This window comes from Cynocephalus volans, chromosome X (genome assembly GCF_027409185.1).
Source record: "Cynocephalus volans isolate mCynVol1 chromosome X, mCynVol1.pri, whole genome shotgun sequence".
Classification (NCBI taxonomy): domain Eukaryota; kingdom Metazoa; phylum Chordata; class Mammalia; order Dermoptera; family Cynocephalidae; genus Cynocephalus; species Cynocephalus volans.
This window is the reverse complement of record NC_084478.1, coordinates 51,912,158-51,927,650: the sequence shown is the minus strand read 5'-3', so window position 1 is coordinate 51,927,650 and position 15,493 is coordinate 51,912,158. Positions and strand designations below refer to the sequence as shown.

Below are 15,493 nucleotides of genomic sequence, written 5' to 3'. Positions count from 1 at the left end.
GAGTGGAGTGAAATAAATAAAAGTGTTTTTAATTCCAATTTAAGTGTTTTCTTAAATATGTATTTTTTTTCAACTTAAGGCTTTTAAATCATTTTGCATATCTGTAGTAAAACTTACCAGAATGTCTGCTTTTACTATAATATTACTATTTGGGAGGGGTTATTTCCCCTTTTCATCTGAAGGCTTTTCACTTATGTCCAATGAAAATAGAAGTTTTTGAGGAAACTTTACTTAACCAAAATAGGCTCTTAATTTGATGATGTGAGAACAGCCCAAAGCTTAGAAACTGTGTTCACTTCATAGCTGATATACCTATTAGAACAAACTTTAAGACGGCAGGAAAGCGGCCTTCATTCCATCTGTCGACACGAAGCATTTACAACCAACTGTCTCAGCCAATCTATAACTATCACTGAAAGACAGAGATGAAATTCCAAGAGGACCAGCCTCTGGCAGCTCTATTTTCAGCCTCTGGGAAACTGTGTATTTTTTAAATGGCCACAATGTTACTTTTGGTCCCACATACTCTTCCGTAACTCTGCCATTCTTCAACAAGAGCCAGAGATTACATCCTTCCCCTTCCCTGGAACCTCAGCAGGACTTTGTGACAGTTTCAACACAGAAGGGAGCAGAAGTTATGTCCCATGATTCCCAAGGCTGGATCATAATAGGTGATATGGCTTCACCCTGGCCTTCTCTCACTCTTAGGACACTTGCCTTTGGAAGCAGCCACTATGCTGACAGCAAGTCCAAGTTTGCCCACACAGAGAGATCAAATGGAGAATATCTGAGACTCCCAACAACAGCCAGCATCAAGACATCTGAATGAATGGGCCTGCAGTGGATTCTAGCCCCCATCTTTGAGTCACCCTAACTGATCCACAAGGGAGCACACGTGAGCTGTCCCTTTTGAGCGCCGCCCAGAATATGGATTCATAGCAAAATAAATATTATTATTTTAACTCACAAAGTTTGAACTTAGTGACTGGAACATAGGCTCAGGAGTAAATTCACATATCAATAACTTTCACTTGAAACAAAATAAACTGTATGTTTTGCTTCCCATTTTGATCTATGTAGGCAGAAATCAAAAATATACATACTTCTTCCAACACTGACGTCCTGCTCCAAGACGCTTATATACAGCTGCAGGGTCAGTTGCGGGGCTGAGCCCAGGAAAGCCTGGATCACTGATGCCCGGCTGAATGCAGATCGGTGGGTGAACAGCTTGCCTTCTGCCTGGCCCACCTCCTTCTCAATCTCCTCTGAGAGGCCGTTTTTGGGTATCTGCCGCTTCCTGGTGATGCTGACATAAGGTTCTTCACTCTGGTCTGACTGGAAGTAGATCCAGAAGGCTTCAAAACACCTGGAAATAAATCAGAAAGTCATAATAATTAGAGACAGATAGGATTTTGCCTTTCTTAGTCACTCTGTTTACACTTAGCCTGATTCTCAAAGCCTTGTCATGGCTACTCTGGACTGTTGTCACTCCTCTAAATCATCCATTCCAAGGACCAGTTCTGAGCATAGAGTCCTCCTGAGACCCTGCAGCAGGCCAATAGAAATTGAGTGAGAAACAAATAGAGAGGTGACACCGAAGGCCATTGAGATGAGGAAACCTACTAGAGAATGGAAAGTGTTTCAGGCTCCAGAGCCATAGAGAAATGTTCAATATTCCTTCATGACACATATTAGCTGACACCACCTCCCCCACACCCTTTGCCTCAATTACAAAGCAGACACAGTGCTGTGAAAGATGATGATAATACAGTATACCTATGTGTTCCACATCCAACAGATATCCCCAAACCACCCCAGTTAAAGCGGAAGCTATAGGTGGAAGATTTCCCAGTACAGGGCAGCTTGCCATATAGCATTTCACTGGAAGACCACAACATATTACCTGACTTTCTGTTCTCATAAGCCCTTACAGGGCAGGGTTAATGTCAATCACGCCTAGAGACCTGCCAGGTATGTCTTATTTATGGAAGTCCAAGCCTGCCCTAGAGACTAAGCCTTAACCTCTACAAACTGAGAATAGCTGGCTTTTAAAATTGAGATGTCCTCTCTAGGTAATAATATGGGTGCTGAAGTGGGAAAGACTACTGACGTCTGCAATTTATCTTGAGTACACACACACAAATGAGTTGGTGGATGGATAGATAAATGGAAAGATGTGGAACAAGATGTTAATTGTAGAATCTAGGTGTTGTGGGTACTTGGATGTTCACTGTAGAATTGTTTCAAGTTTTCTTCTCTGTGTTTGAAAATTTCCATAAGAAAATGCGGGGGGAAAGTGGGTTTTCCCTAGGAGTAAGAAAAATACTAATGGCCTTAGGTTTAAAAATTATTAAAAGACTTTTTTCCCATAAACATTCACTTTTATAACGACCTCATAATGCTGCCCGAAGATTTTATGGCTTCATCTATTTTATAGAATGTTGTCAACTTTATACTCTCACCCCGAGACAACTATGGCAAGGAGAATACATCATATTTTGAAATAACAAAATAAAGCTTCACATAAGACAGGAAATTCAGGAAGCTTTCTGGTGAGTACAAAGTGGACACATTTTGTGATTATTACCATTTGGTCCTGGGATAAGGAGTACAGTAGTGTGTGTGTGTGTGTGTGTGTGTGTGTGTGTGTGTGTGTGTGTGTGTGTGTGTGAGAGAGAGAGAGAGAGACAGACAGACAGACAGACAGACAGACAGGTCTGTCCACTACATTTTGTCCAGTGGGGTCAAGGACACTTTAATATATTACATAAAAACATACAAAACAGGTACCAGTGTGCGACCCAGGAGGTAGGCCTTGCTGTCGCCGCCTGACTCCATCCCGAGCCTGGCCAACTGCGCACCAGAGAGGCACCCAGCCAGAGAGGCCCAAGATCTGTGGAGACCACGCTAGCTGCGGTGCCAGCATGCAACCCAGCAGGTAGGCCTCGCCATCACTGCCGGACATCATCCCCACCCCAGCCTAGTGCGTGCTGACCAGAGAGGCGCCTACCCGGAGAGACCCAAGACCCAAGGTGACTACACACCCAAGGACCAGTGGGCAACCGAGCAGACACTGAGGGAGCTGTGCTAAACTGGCAGCCCCAGCAGCATCCTCGCCAGACAATACTGTCAAACCACTGGACCATGAAATCCCTGCCACAATGACTAATCATCAAAGGAAAGGTACCAGAAATATGAAAAATCAAGAAAGTACACCACCAAAGGGTAATAACTCTCAAGCTCTAGATCCTGTAGAACAAGAAGCCCTTGAAATGTCTGACAAGGAATTTTGAGTAATGATTCTAAGGAAAATAAATGAGATACAAGAAAACTCAGCTAGACAACATGATGAAACAAGGAAAAGTATAAAGGGCCTGAAAGAAGAAATGTACAAGGAAATCAATGCCCTGAAAAAGAATGTAGCAGAGATTGCTGAGCTGAAGAATTCACTCAACTAAATAAAAACACAACAGAGAGTTTAACCAGCAGGCTTGCAGAAGAAGAAGAGAGAACTTCTGACCTTAAGGAGGGGCTGTTTGAAATAACACAGGGAGACAAAAAAAAAAAAGAAAAAGAAAAAAGAATTTAAAACATTGAAGAAAATCTAAGAGAGATATCAGACAACCTTAAGTGCTCAAATATCTAAGTCATGGGTATTCCAGAAGGAGAGGAAACAGGAGATTGCATTCAAAACATATTCAACAAAATAGTGGCAGAAAACTTCCTAGGTATAGGAAAAGAAACAGATCTTCAGATTCAGGAAGCTCAAAGATACTCAAACGTATTCAACCCAAAAATGTCTTCTCCAAGACATGTTATAGTCAAATAGGCAAAACTCAAAGAAAAAGAGAGAATCTTAATAGCTGCAAGAGAGAAGCGTCAAATAACCTATAAGGGAGCCCCAATCAGACTAACATCAGACTTTTCATCACAAACCCTTAAAGCCAGAAAAGAATGGGATGATATATTCAAAATAGTAAATGACAATACTTGCGAGTCAAGAATACTCTACCCCACAGGGCTATCCTTCTGAAATGGAGGGCAAACAGGATATTTCTTAGTCAAACAAAAACTGCAGGAGTTCACTACCACATGACCACCCTTATAAGAAATCCTCAAGGTAGTACAGGGTTTGGTACCTGAAAAATAACTACCACTGCCATAAAAACTCAAGAAAAATCAAAACCCACTAGTAAAATAAAAATCCCATGAATGAGGAGAAAAAAGAAAAAATTTTATCTAAAACCCAAGCAACCAACAAATACAGAAGACGAACAGTAAATGTGAAAGAAAGGAACAAAAGACACAAGACATCCAAACAAAAATCAATAAAATGCTAGGAGTAAATCAACACTTTTCATTAAAAACTCTTAATGTAATAGGATTAAATTCCCTAAACAAAAGACACAGATTTGCTGACTTGATTAAAAAGGAGGACCCAACTATATGCTGCCTTCAAGAGAACCACTTCACCTATAAAGACTCACATAGACTAAGAGTGAAAGGATGGAAAAAGATTTACCATGTAAACAGAAATGAAAAACAAGCTGGAGTAGCTATTCTTATATCTGATAAAATAGACTTTAAACTAAAAACCATAAAAAGAGATAATGAGAGCCACTACATAATGATATAAGGACTGATCCATCAAGAAGACATAACAATCATAAATATATATGCACCCAATGTCAGAGAAGCCAGATTGATAAAGCAAACTCTATTAGACCTAAAGAAGGAAATAGACACTAATACCATAATAGCAGGGGACGTGAACACCCCACTGTCAATATTGGACAGATCATCTAGGCAAAGAATCAGCAGAGAAACACAAGATCTAAACAACACTCTGGACCAATTGGACTTGGCAGATATCTACAGACCATTCCATCCAACAACCTCAGAATATTCATTCTTCTCATCAGCAGATGGATCATTCTCTGAAATAGATCACATGTTAGGTCACAAATCAAGTCTCAACAAATTCAAAAACATTGAAATCATCCCATGTATTTTTTCAGACCACAATTGGTTAAAATTAGAAATCAATAACAAACGAAATTCTGGAAACTATACAAACACATGGAAATTAAACAGCATTCTACTTAATGAGATATGGGTCCAAGAAGAAATCAAACAGGAAATTAAAAAAATTATTGAAACCAATGAAAACAATGATACATCATACCAGAACCTGTGGGATACTGCAAAAGCAGTACTAAGGCGGAAATTTATCACATTAAATGTAAGCAGAATTGTAAGCATTCTTCCACTTCAGAAGAATGGAAAGATGGCAAGTAAACAACCTAATACTTCACCTTAGAGAACTAGAAAAACAAGAACAATCCAAAACCAAAGTTAGCAGATGGAAAGAAATCATTAAGATCAGAGTAGAACTTAATGAAACTGAAATCCAAAAAAACGATACAAAAGATCAATGAATCAAAAAGTTGTTTTTTTTTAAAAGATAAATAAAATTGACAAACCATTAGCACAGCTAACTAAAAAAAAAAAAGAGAGAAGACCGAAATAAAAAAAATTAGAAATGAAAAAGTTGGTATTACAACTGATACCTCAGAAATACAAAGCATCATTAGAGACTACTGTAAACAACTATATGCCAACAAATTTGAAAATCTGGAGGAAATGGATAAATTTCTGGACACACACAAACTACCAAAACTGAGCCAAGAAGATGTAGAAAATCTGAACAGACCAATAACAATAAAAGAGATTGAAACTGTTATCAGAAGGCTCCCAACAAAGAAAAGCCCAGGACCAGATGAATTAACAGTAGAATTCTACCAAGCATTCAAAAAGGAATTGACACCAATTCTCTACAAACTTTTATAAAAGATTGAAAGAGAGGCAATTCTCCCAAACTCATTCTACGAAGCAAACATCACCCTGATACCAAAACCAGATAAAGATACAACTAAAAAAGAAAAGTACAGGCCAATATCCTGGATGAATATAGATGCAAAAATCCTCAATAAATTACTAGCTAACAGAAAACAGCAACACATACGTAAAATTATACACCATGATCAAGTGGGATTCATCCCAGGGATGCAAGGTTGGTTCAACATACGCAAATCAATAAATGTGATACACCGTATCAATAAAATCTAAGACAAGGACCATATGATCATCTCTATAGATGCTGAAAAAGCATTTGATAAAATTCAACATTCATTCACGACAAAGACCCTCTATAAGTTAGGTGTAGATGGAAAGTGCCTCAACATAATTAAAGCCATATATGATAAACCCACTGCCAGTATCATCTTGAATGGGGAAAAGCTGAAAGCTATTCCTTTAAGAACAGGAACTAGACAAGGATGCCCACTCTCACCACTCCTATTCAACATAGTGTTGGAAGTACGAGACAGAGCAATCAGAGAAGAAAAGGAAATAAAGGTCATCTAGATTGGAAAAGATGAAGTCAAACTGTCCCTCTTTGCAGATGACATGATCCTATATTTTGAACAGCCTAAAGCCTCTACAAAAAAACTCTTGGAGTTGATATATGATTTCAGCAAAGTACCAGGATACAAAATCAACACACAAAAATCAGTAGCATTTCTATTCTACAATAGTGAACATGCAGAAAGAGAAATCAGGAAAGCTTGCCAATTTACAATAGCCACCCAAAACTTAAATACTTAGGAATAGACTTAACAAAGGATGTGAAAAATCTCTATAATGAGAGCTACAAATGACTACTGAGAGAAATTAAAGAGGACACAAGAAGATGCAAAGATATCCCATGCTCTTGGATTGAAACAATCCAAATTGTGAAAATGTCCATACTACCCAAAGTGATATACAAATTCAATGCAATCTCAATCAAAATTCCAATGATATTTTTCCCAGAAGTGAAAAAAACTATCCTAACATTTATATGAAATAACAAAAGACTACGCATAGCCAAAGCAATTCTGAGCCAAAAAATAAAGCTGGAGGCATAACACTACCAGACTTTATACTATACTACAAAGCTATAATAACCAAAACAGCATGATACTGGCATAAAAACAGACACGCTGATCAATAGAATTAAATATTGAATGCAGAAATCAACCCACACACCTACAGCCATTTGATTTTTGACAAAGGCACCAAGCCTATATACTGGGGAAGAGATTTCCTCTTCAGCAAATGGTGCTGGGATAACTGGATATCCACAGGCAGGAGAATGAAACAAGACCCATACCTCTCACCATATACTAAAATCAACTCAAAATGGATTAAAGAATTAAATATACACCCTGAAACAATAAAACTTTTTAAAGAAAACATAAGAGAATCACTTCTGGAAGGAGGACTGGGCACAGACTTCATGAATACGACCCCAAAAGCACAGGCAACCAAAGGAAAAATAAACAAATGGGATAATATCACACTAAAAAGCCTCTGCACAGCAAAAGAAACAATTAGCAGAGTTAAAAGACAACCAACAGAGTGGGACAAAATATTTGCAAAATATACATCTGACAAAGGATTAATATCCAGAATATACAAGGAAATCAAACTTTACAACAAAAAAACAAGTAACCCAATTAAAAAATGGGCAAAAGAGCTAAATAGGCATTTCTCAAAGGAAGATATATGAATGGCCAACAGACACATGAAAAAATGCTCAACATCACTCAGCTTTCGGGAAATGCAAATCAAAGCCACACTGAGATACCATCTCGCCCAGTTAGGATGGCTAATATCCAAAAGACTTTGAATGATAAATGCTGGTGAGGTTGCAGAAATAAAGGAACTCTCATACATTGTTGGTAGGACTGCAAAATGGTACAGCCTCTATGGAAAATGTTATGGAGGTTCCTCCAACAATTGCAGCTAGATCTACCATATGACCCAGCTATCCCACTGCTGGGAATATACCCAGAGGAATGGAAATCATCAAGTCGAAGGTATACCTGTTCTCCAATGTTCATTGCAGCACTATTTACAATAGCTAAGAGATGGAACCAGTCCAAATGTCCATCATCAGATGAGTGGATATGAAAAATGTGGTGTATCTACACAATGGAATACTACTCTGCTATAAAAAAAAAGAAAAAAAAAGAAATACTGCCATTTGCAACAACGTGCATGGACCTAGAGAGAATTATATTAAGTGAAACAAGTCAGGCACAGAATGAGAAATATCACATGTTCTCACTTATTTGTGGGAGCTAAAAATAAATAAATAAATACACAAATAACCTGGGTGGGGGGTAGGGAAGATGACCTAACAATTACAATTCCTTGAAGTTGATAAGACAAACGAACAGGAAGGAGGTTGTTGGGAGGGAGGGGGGACAGGGAAGTGGGAGGGAGATTTTGGTAATGGGCCACAATAATCAACCACATTGTATATTGACAAAATAAAATAAAACTAAAAAAAAAAACCATATAAAACAGCATGGACTAGTTTGTTCAACTGAAAATAATGTGAATAAAGTTCTGGTCATGAGCTCAAGTCCAGCTGGTCCAAATGAATTTTCTCTGAGGAAGTCTCAGATTTATGACTGAGGACTGTATGAGGCCTAGCCCCTTCACACCGTTGAACCACTGACCACAAAAAGGATTAGAAGATAAAATAAAATGACTATCGTCTTTATTCTCAAATATATGATTGAAGAAGATGCACTTTACTGAAAGATACAGGGAAGGCAAAGACAGCAGGATACTCCTGCCTCATTCAGAGGTGCTCAAATCTAAATGGGATAATGGGACATATACATAATAAGGATAACAAATAATGAAAACAACAAATATTTATATAGAACTCTCAGTTTATAAAATATTTTCTCATATATTATCTTACTTAGAAAGAAACTATTGTTAAGAATTTGAATCACAGCATTATTTGTAATAGCAAATTTCCAGAAATAGTCTAAAGGTCCCCAAAATAAAAGAACCATAATATATCCATTCAATGAAATATTATGCAGTCTTTAAAACTGACGGTACAGAAATACATTTACTGATATATAAATATTTTTACCATATTTGATGAGAAAAAAGCAAATTACAATAGAATATATGTAGAAAATTTCATTTTTTTATAAAAAGAAAATCACATACATATAAAAATACATACAAATTACACACACACATCCACATAAACAGTGGAATGTTTGAACTGGCTCATACTGACTCGAGAGAGCCGACTGTTAAACAGGAAATTTTTGAGCCAGTTGTTTAACAACTGGTAGCTTGATTAGACATGATGGGAATACATGCATTACAGAATCTGCAAATCCCGAAAATCGGGGCTTGTTTTCCCCAACAGATACTTTGCAAGCACACCACGGTAAAAATATTGTAAGAATATGCAACAGAACATTAGGAATTGTTCAAATGTAGTCAAATTAGAGGTTTATTTTCTTCATTGTGCTTATCTGTTTTCTACTCTGTCATCTTAACAAATATGTTTGACTTGCAAAATAAAATCAAGCTTAGAGTTTTTAAAGACTAAAACGAACAAACAAAACACTAGCACATGCCAAGAGCTGAATGAATGAACTGATGGTTCAGAAGAAAAAACAATTCTCTTGATACTGAGGAAGGGCAGTATAATGCAGGAAGCGTTCACAAAATTGTAGACGAAATGGAACTTCAATGATCAATCAATGGAAATGAAAGAAGGTCCCAGAATGAGCTAATGCCTCAGGTAGCCCTAAAGCCCAAGTAGACCCACCAGCAATCCACTGTTTTTCCCAGGTAATACATTTGTCTTCGAACAGAATTCTACACGTAGTAAGTGTTTAATAAATTTGTGAAAGGTCCCAAGACCTTCCACCACTACTGGTTAAGAAAATTGATAATAAGAAACAAACGACTGTTCTTGGAATTCTGCAAGACTCATCCAATTAATCCAAATCTGTTTTTGTTTTTGTTTTCCTTTCTAAATAAACCCACAAATTAGATACTTTCATCAAAATCATTCAAGGTAGTTTTTCAGTATGATAGAGACCAGGGGTCAGCAAACTTTTTCTGTAAAGTATTCATAAAGAGTAAATATTTTAGGCTTTGCAGGCCATGGTCTCTGTAGCAACTGCTCAACTCTGCTTTTGTAGCGTGAAAGCAGCTGTAGACACATAAACCAAGGAGCGTGGATGTGTTCCAATAAAACTTTATTTTAAAAAACAGGCAGTGGGGGGATTTGGCCTGTGGGGCACAGTCTGCCAACCCCTGATGTAGATAATCAACAGGTTAATCCCTTTTTTTCACTTTATTCCATTTCCAACCATCATATATACCATTTATCAAGTATCACAGCAGGAGTTTATTCCTTAGCTGAAACCATGCATGTTGGTACCAGCACAAATAACTTGTGATACCAGAGGCCCTAATAAAGATACTTTTTCCAAAGAAATAGTGACTATGATTTCCTATAAGCCACATTATCTTCATATGACACACACGCTCTGAGAGGCGACACAAGATCTAGACTGGTTAAATAGAAAACGCTGTCAGACCTTTGAAAAGCCACTTAATCTTACTGAGCCTCAATTCCTGGACTGTAAAAATAAGATAATGACAGTTAGCTCACAAGGTTTTAGAGTGGATGGGATTAAATACTGCATGTAAAAGCACTTTGTGAATGAAAAAAAAATGCTCTTCAAATATTATTATTTTGAATTCTTTTGAAAGTATACTATAGAGAGAAATACTGTGATGAATAATTCTGTAATGTTCTATAAAATTTTTGAAACTTCTTAGCCTTCATTTTATAAACCCAGATTTTTCATGAACCACTCTTTCCTCATTATACCAGCAATAAAAATGGGGGAAATTCACTGAACTTGTAATTCATTTATATTTACTTTCCCCAATTAATTTATGAAAATTATTAACATAACTGTAAAAGAATGATAAAAAGTTTTAACAGTTTTTTTTAAAAAAAAATTTTTGGTAAGAGATGTTTTCCAGAATATCTATTTAACTCACAATAAGATTTTCCTTAAAACCGAAAAATAAACTCAAGGCATTACCCAAAGTTCATATAATTCAAACCCAGCCTCAAGCTGAAACAACCATACAAACTGTAACTACGGTTTTAAATGCAAGACTGATATAAATACGATATGGTGCCCCCCCAAGCCTCCCTAAAGAATAGAAACAGCAGGCCCTAATTAGTAGTATTTAACTCATAATCATTAGTGTGACTTATTGCAGTTTAACTGGGCCATCATCCTGCGTGAACTCAAAAACAGCATCCATCTAAAAAGAACATGAGTTTGGCTAGTACCCACCCAAAGATAAATAGAGCTAACCGTCCAAAAACAATTTAGTAAACTTAACTGATAAAGGGGGGAGGGAACACCTTTGTTTGGGGAAATAAGTTTGATCTTTATGTAAGGCTGATGTCTTAGAGTTAAACAGAATCAAACAGTCAGCAGGAAGAAATTCCAGTAAGATATTGTCATGCTAATACACAACAACAAATTGCTTTTCTTTTCATCTGGAAGCTAAGAACCATATTCTGTGTATCTCAGCTCTAAGGTCATAGGTCCAAGTATCCTTGAAATAAATCAGCTGCATGAGAATGAGACTTCTTGAAACTGTGTATGGGGGTGTGTGGGGGGGGGGAGGGTAATGGGAACTATCTGGACTTTCTATAAACCTAAAACTGCTATAACAATAAAAGTCTACTAAAAAAAAAAGAAAGAGACTCCGTGTTGATGGAAAGGGGTTGCTTATTGTTGTTTTTTAATCTTTTATGCTGGTTTTCCTCAGAAACACAATGACCCATTCAGAACTTTCTGGAAATAGGTCTTTTTACACTGCTGAAACTCTCTATAACTGAGAAGTTCTCTCTTCAAAGAACCAAACTTTTTATTTTCTTAATAAAATTAAAATACTTTTATGGTAAAAACTGAAGAATATATAAAATTATATAATAAAGGAGAAAAGTATATACTTTCCTATATTTTTCAAAATTAAAATCACCCATAACCCCACCATCCAGAAATTAATGCTCTTAACATCATAATGTATGCCTTAAGCTCAGGTTAATTCTTGTAATCCTTTTATTATATATAATATTATGTCATTGGCTTTATCTTGTGTTACTCCTAGTGTTTAGAAACACTTTTAATGGCAGCAATGATAGGGTATTATCATTTACTTGGATGGCAAGTGAGGTTGTATTTATTTTTTTAATTTTGCCAAGATGACCAAGCTTTTTCTTAATTTAAGATGGAACTACTGATAAGATGCACTACCTGCTTCTCTGCTTTCTTTCACAGACCACAGGGTACATAATTAACCCAACTCAATTTTTAAGAAGCCTTGGGAATGTGGCCTGGGGCCTCATTTTCCTCATCTATAAAATGGGGACAATTGCATCTACCTCGTGGTGAAGATTCAATGAACTGAAGCATACACTATGTACCACACCACCTAGCACAAGAAGCTTTTGAGAAACGTCAGCTCCCCTTTCCCTGTCACTCTTCTTAAACATGATGAGTTTTCTTTTCATAGAGGTTAAGAAATGATGAGTGCTTTGCCTAAAGTCAGATTACACTTATCCAGGGCTTACTAGGTTCCAAATGGCTCCAGGTTGCAGGGCCTTTTAAATTCCACTCACTCCCTTTCCCTTTTACTTTTCCTGACTAGCTATCAGGACCTCAGTAACAACTTCTCACACCTACCAGGGTACCTGTTTCTCTTTCTTTCTAGGATTCTGAGGCTTCTGGAGCCTGGGAAACTTGTTCACCAAGTTTGCTGTGACTGAGTGTAACCTACAAGTCAGTATTCTGAATGTCCACTGGGATGGTTCTTTAATACAAGGTGCAAAAGTTTTATAATAGGGCTTTGTAAAATCTATCTTGCTATTCCACTTGTGTGTGTGTGTGTGTGTGTGTGTGTGTGTGTGTGTGTGTGTGTGTGTGTGTGTGTGTGTGTGTGTGTGTGTGTGTGTGTGTGTGTGTGTGTGTGTGTGTGTGTGTGTGTGTGTGTGTGTGTGTGTGTGTGTGTGTGTGTGTGTGTGTGTAAGAGGGAGAGAGGCGGAGAGGGGGAGAGGAGGGGAGGGGCCAAGGGGCCGAGGGAGAGAGATCGACTGATTTCCTGGTAGGAAAGGTTCCTGGCTAGCTGAATATTCTGGCAGCTGAGGTGTGTCTCCAGCCTTTCTAGCTCTTCAAATTCCTCTGTCACCTATGTCTAAAGTTCAGTATTATAAATTTATTTCCAATCCAGATACACACCCTTTGTTTTGCTTTCCCTATAGAGATGAAAGATAAGAAAACAAAACACTGCAAACTTCCTTCAAGGTCCTTAGATAAGCCAGTCTGTTTCATTACCACATATTTCTACTTGCTTTGTGCTAATAAAAAATAATTTCCAGAAATGTCACTAACAGTTTTTCTTTGCTTCACAAACTGCCAGTTTATCTCTTCATGTGTATCAGCTTTAATGACTATGTTTACAAATTAGGCACGGCCAGATGACATTTCTACAACCCCATATGTTTCCACACGACGCCACCAAGACAAAAGAATGGTGCGTGGATTTCTAGACTTCTAGATGCGAATTAAATAAATATTCGTAAAGCGCTTAGAACAGTGGCTGGCACACGGGAAGCGCCATGAGTTTGATAAAATTACCTACACACGCTTTTGCTGTAAGCCTGGCTTACAACACACTTCCCAGGGGTTTGTGACCACACAAGGCAGTCCTGCCAGAGCCCATTGGACCGCAGAGAAAGCCATGTATTTTATGAGGATGAACTAAATGAAAATGGTATTTCTGTTGGTCAAATTCAGCTGATTGTTGGCAATTTCATATGATGGCACCTAACCGGAATGCAGCTTTATCACCATTATGCCAGCATTCTGTCTCATTCCTGTGACTGGAATGTGGGGCCGAGGGGCGGGGCGGGCTGTCCCTGTGCCCAGCCCTGAGTGCAGCCACCTGTCCCTCCCGGAAGGCCACCCACCTCCGCTCGGCAAGTGGAGGGCTGTGGCCAGGGGCTAGCTCTGGGTTTCCCCACGCACCTGAAGAGGGGCCCGAGCTGCAGCAGATGCAGCAGCAGCACTAGCGGACGGTCGCGGCTCAGGTCGCGGTGCACGAAGAGGAGCGTGAGCTGCACCATCGCGCAGGGCAGCAGCGAGAAAAGCAGCGTCAGCACCTGCCACATGCGGTCCCCTCCCGTGCGGTAGGTGCTGCTCAGGTAGAGCGCCGCCGTCATCTCGGCCACGAACAGAAACACGGACGGCAGCACGGAGGCCGGGAATTTCATCTCCGCGCGTCAGCAGCGCCTACCGGGGACGGACGCGGGGATGGGGGCGGGGGCGGCGGCGGGTACCAGAGGGGCTCCCGGCATGCCCGGTCCGGACCTGCTCCCGCGTTCTGCGCAGCCCGCCGAAGGCACGCGGGCCCGGCCTAACGGCCGGGACGCTAGAACTGGGCCTGGGGGCGGTTGACCCGGCTGGGGTGGGGCGAGCAGCGCGGCCCCTCCAGGACACGCCCACGCGCACAGTGCGCCGCTGGCGCGCCCGAGTGCCCGCGGGCGTCTCTGCGGCAACTGTCCCCAGGCGGGCCGCGAACCCGCGTCCTAAGATGGCTAGCGCCACGCCGGGGTCCAAAACGGTACAGCGGGCCCTGCTGGCCCAGTACGCAGCTGCTGGGTCCTAGAGTCCCTTTCTGGTGCTCTCTCCGGAAACCATTCGAATCTCCTTGAAAAACTGCGACCGATAGGGCCCAGAATTGGGGTCTGGATGCCTTTCCAGTCCAGTCCCTATTTTCTGGGCCGATGAAACTCCTGAACCCCTCTTCAAAAGCCCAGCGTTTTCGGTCATTTAAAAATAACCAGACCACACAGATGCTTTTCAAAATGCAAGTGTGTTGGCGTGCATCCACCACCAAGCTGGGGTAGGATTTCACTTTTTACTCTGCTATGTCAGCATGCCCCTTCCTCTTCTTCCAGTTACAGTGGTGTGAAGCATTGCTTTCAATGGCGAAAGAGCTCCAGAGATAATCTCTAGGATCCAATACCTTCCTTCCCAGAAAAACTGCTTATAAAATCTGTTTCTCTATTATAACTGTGACTAACTCTGGGCAAAGATCAGGGCCTAATAAGGAAGCAGTTTTCTAGCCCAAGGTATCGTCTGCTTGTCTGCCTGCCAACCCCAAGACTATTCCTTTTCAACCATTGAACTTTTGAGTACCTTCTAGACATCAGGATGGACTCGGCTCACCCTTGTCCCTCAGACCCTGATCAAGCCATTGTACCTCTCGAAAACTCAGTTTTTAACAGGCTCCATAAAGGAATTAGACTTTAACAATTATAAGATCCCTTTCTCTGGTGAAATTCGGTCATTTCAATCTTCAGGCATCTCCGGCATTTTTCTTTTTAGGAAAATAATGTAAACAGAAATAGAATGTGAAGATTCAAAAGGAACAAAGACAAAAAATATAGAGGGAGAGAACATGATGGGCTGTTTTTCTTGGTTCTTGTGTGGCGTGGGAAGCTATTTATAAGGGTTGAGGG

The 15,493-nt window shown here is 39.7% G+C and overlaps 1 protein-coding gene across 1 annotated transcript in view; it reads right to left on the bottom strand.

Moving 5' to 3' along the window:
• LOC134367354 (endoplasmic reticulum membrane adapter protein XK-like) overlaps positions 1 to 14,412 on the bottom strand; it is a 77,015-nt gene extending 62,603 nt beyond the window's left edge. The window contains exons 1-2 of the mRNA XM_063084082.1: positions 13,998 to 14,412; positions 1,104 to 1,366 (exon numbers count right to left, since the gene is read on the bottom strand). Coding sequence (XP_062940152.1) covers positions 1,104 to 1,366; positions 13,998 to 14,242 — 508 coding nt within the window. The 5' untranslated portion in view covers positions 14,243 to 14,412. The remainder of the gene's footprint in view (positions 1 to 1,103; positions 1,367 to 13,997) is intronic.
• Between the last annotated feature and the right edge of the window lie 1,081 nt (positions 14,413 to 15,493).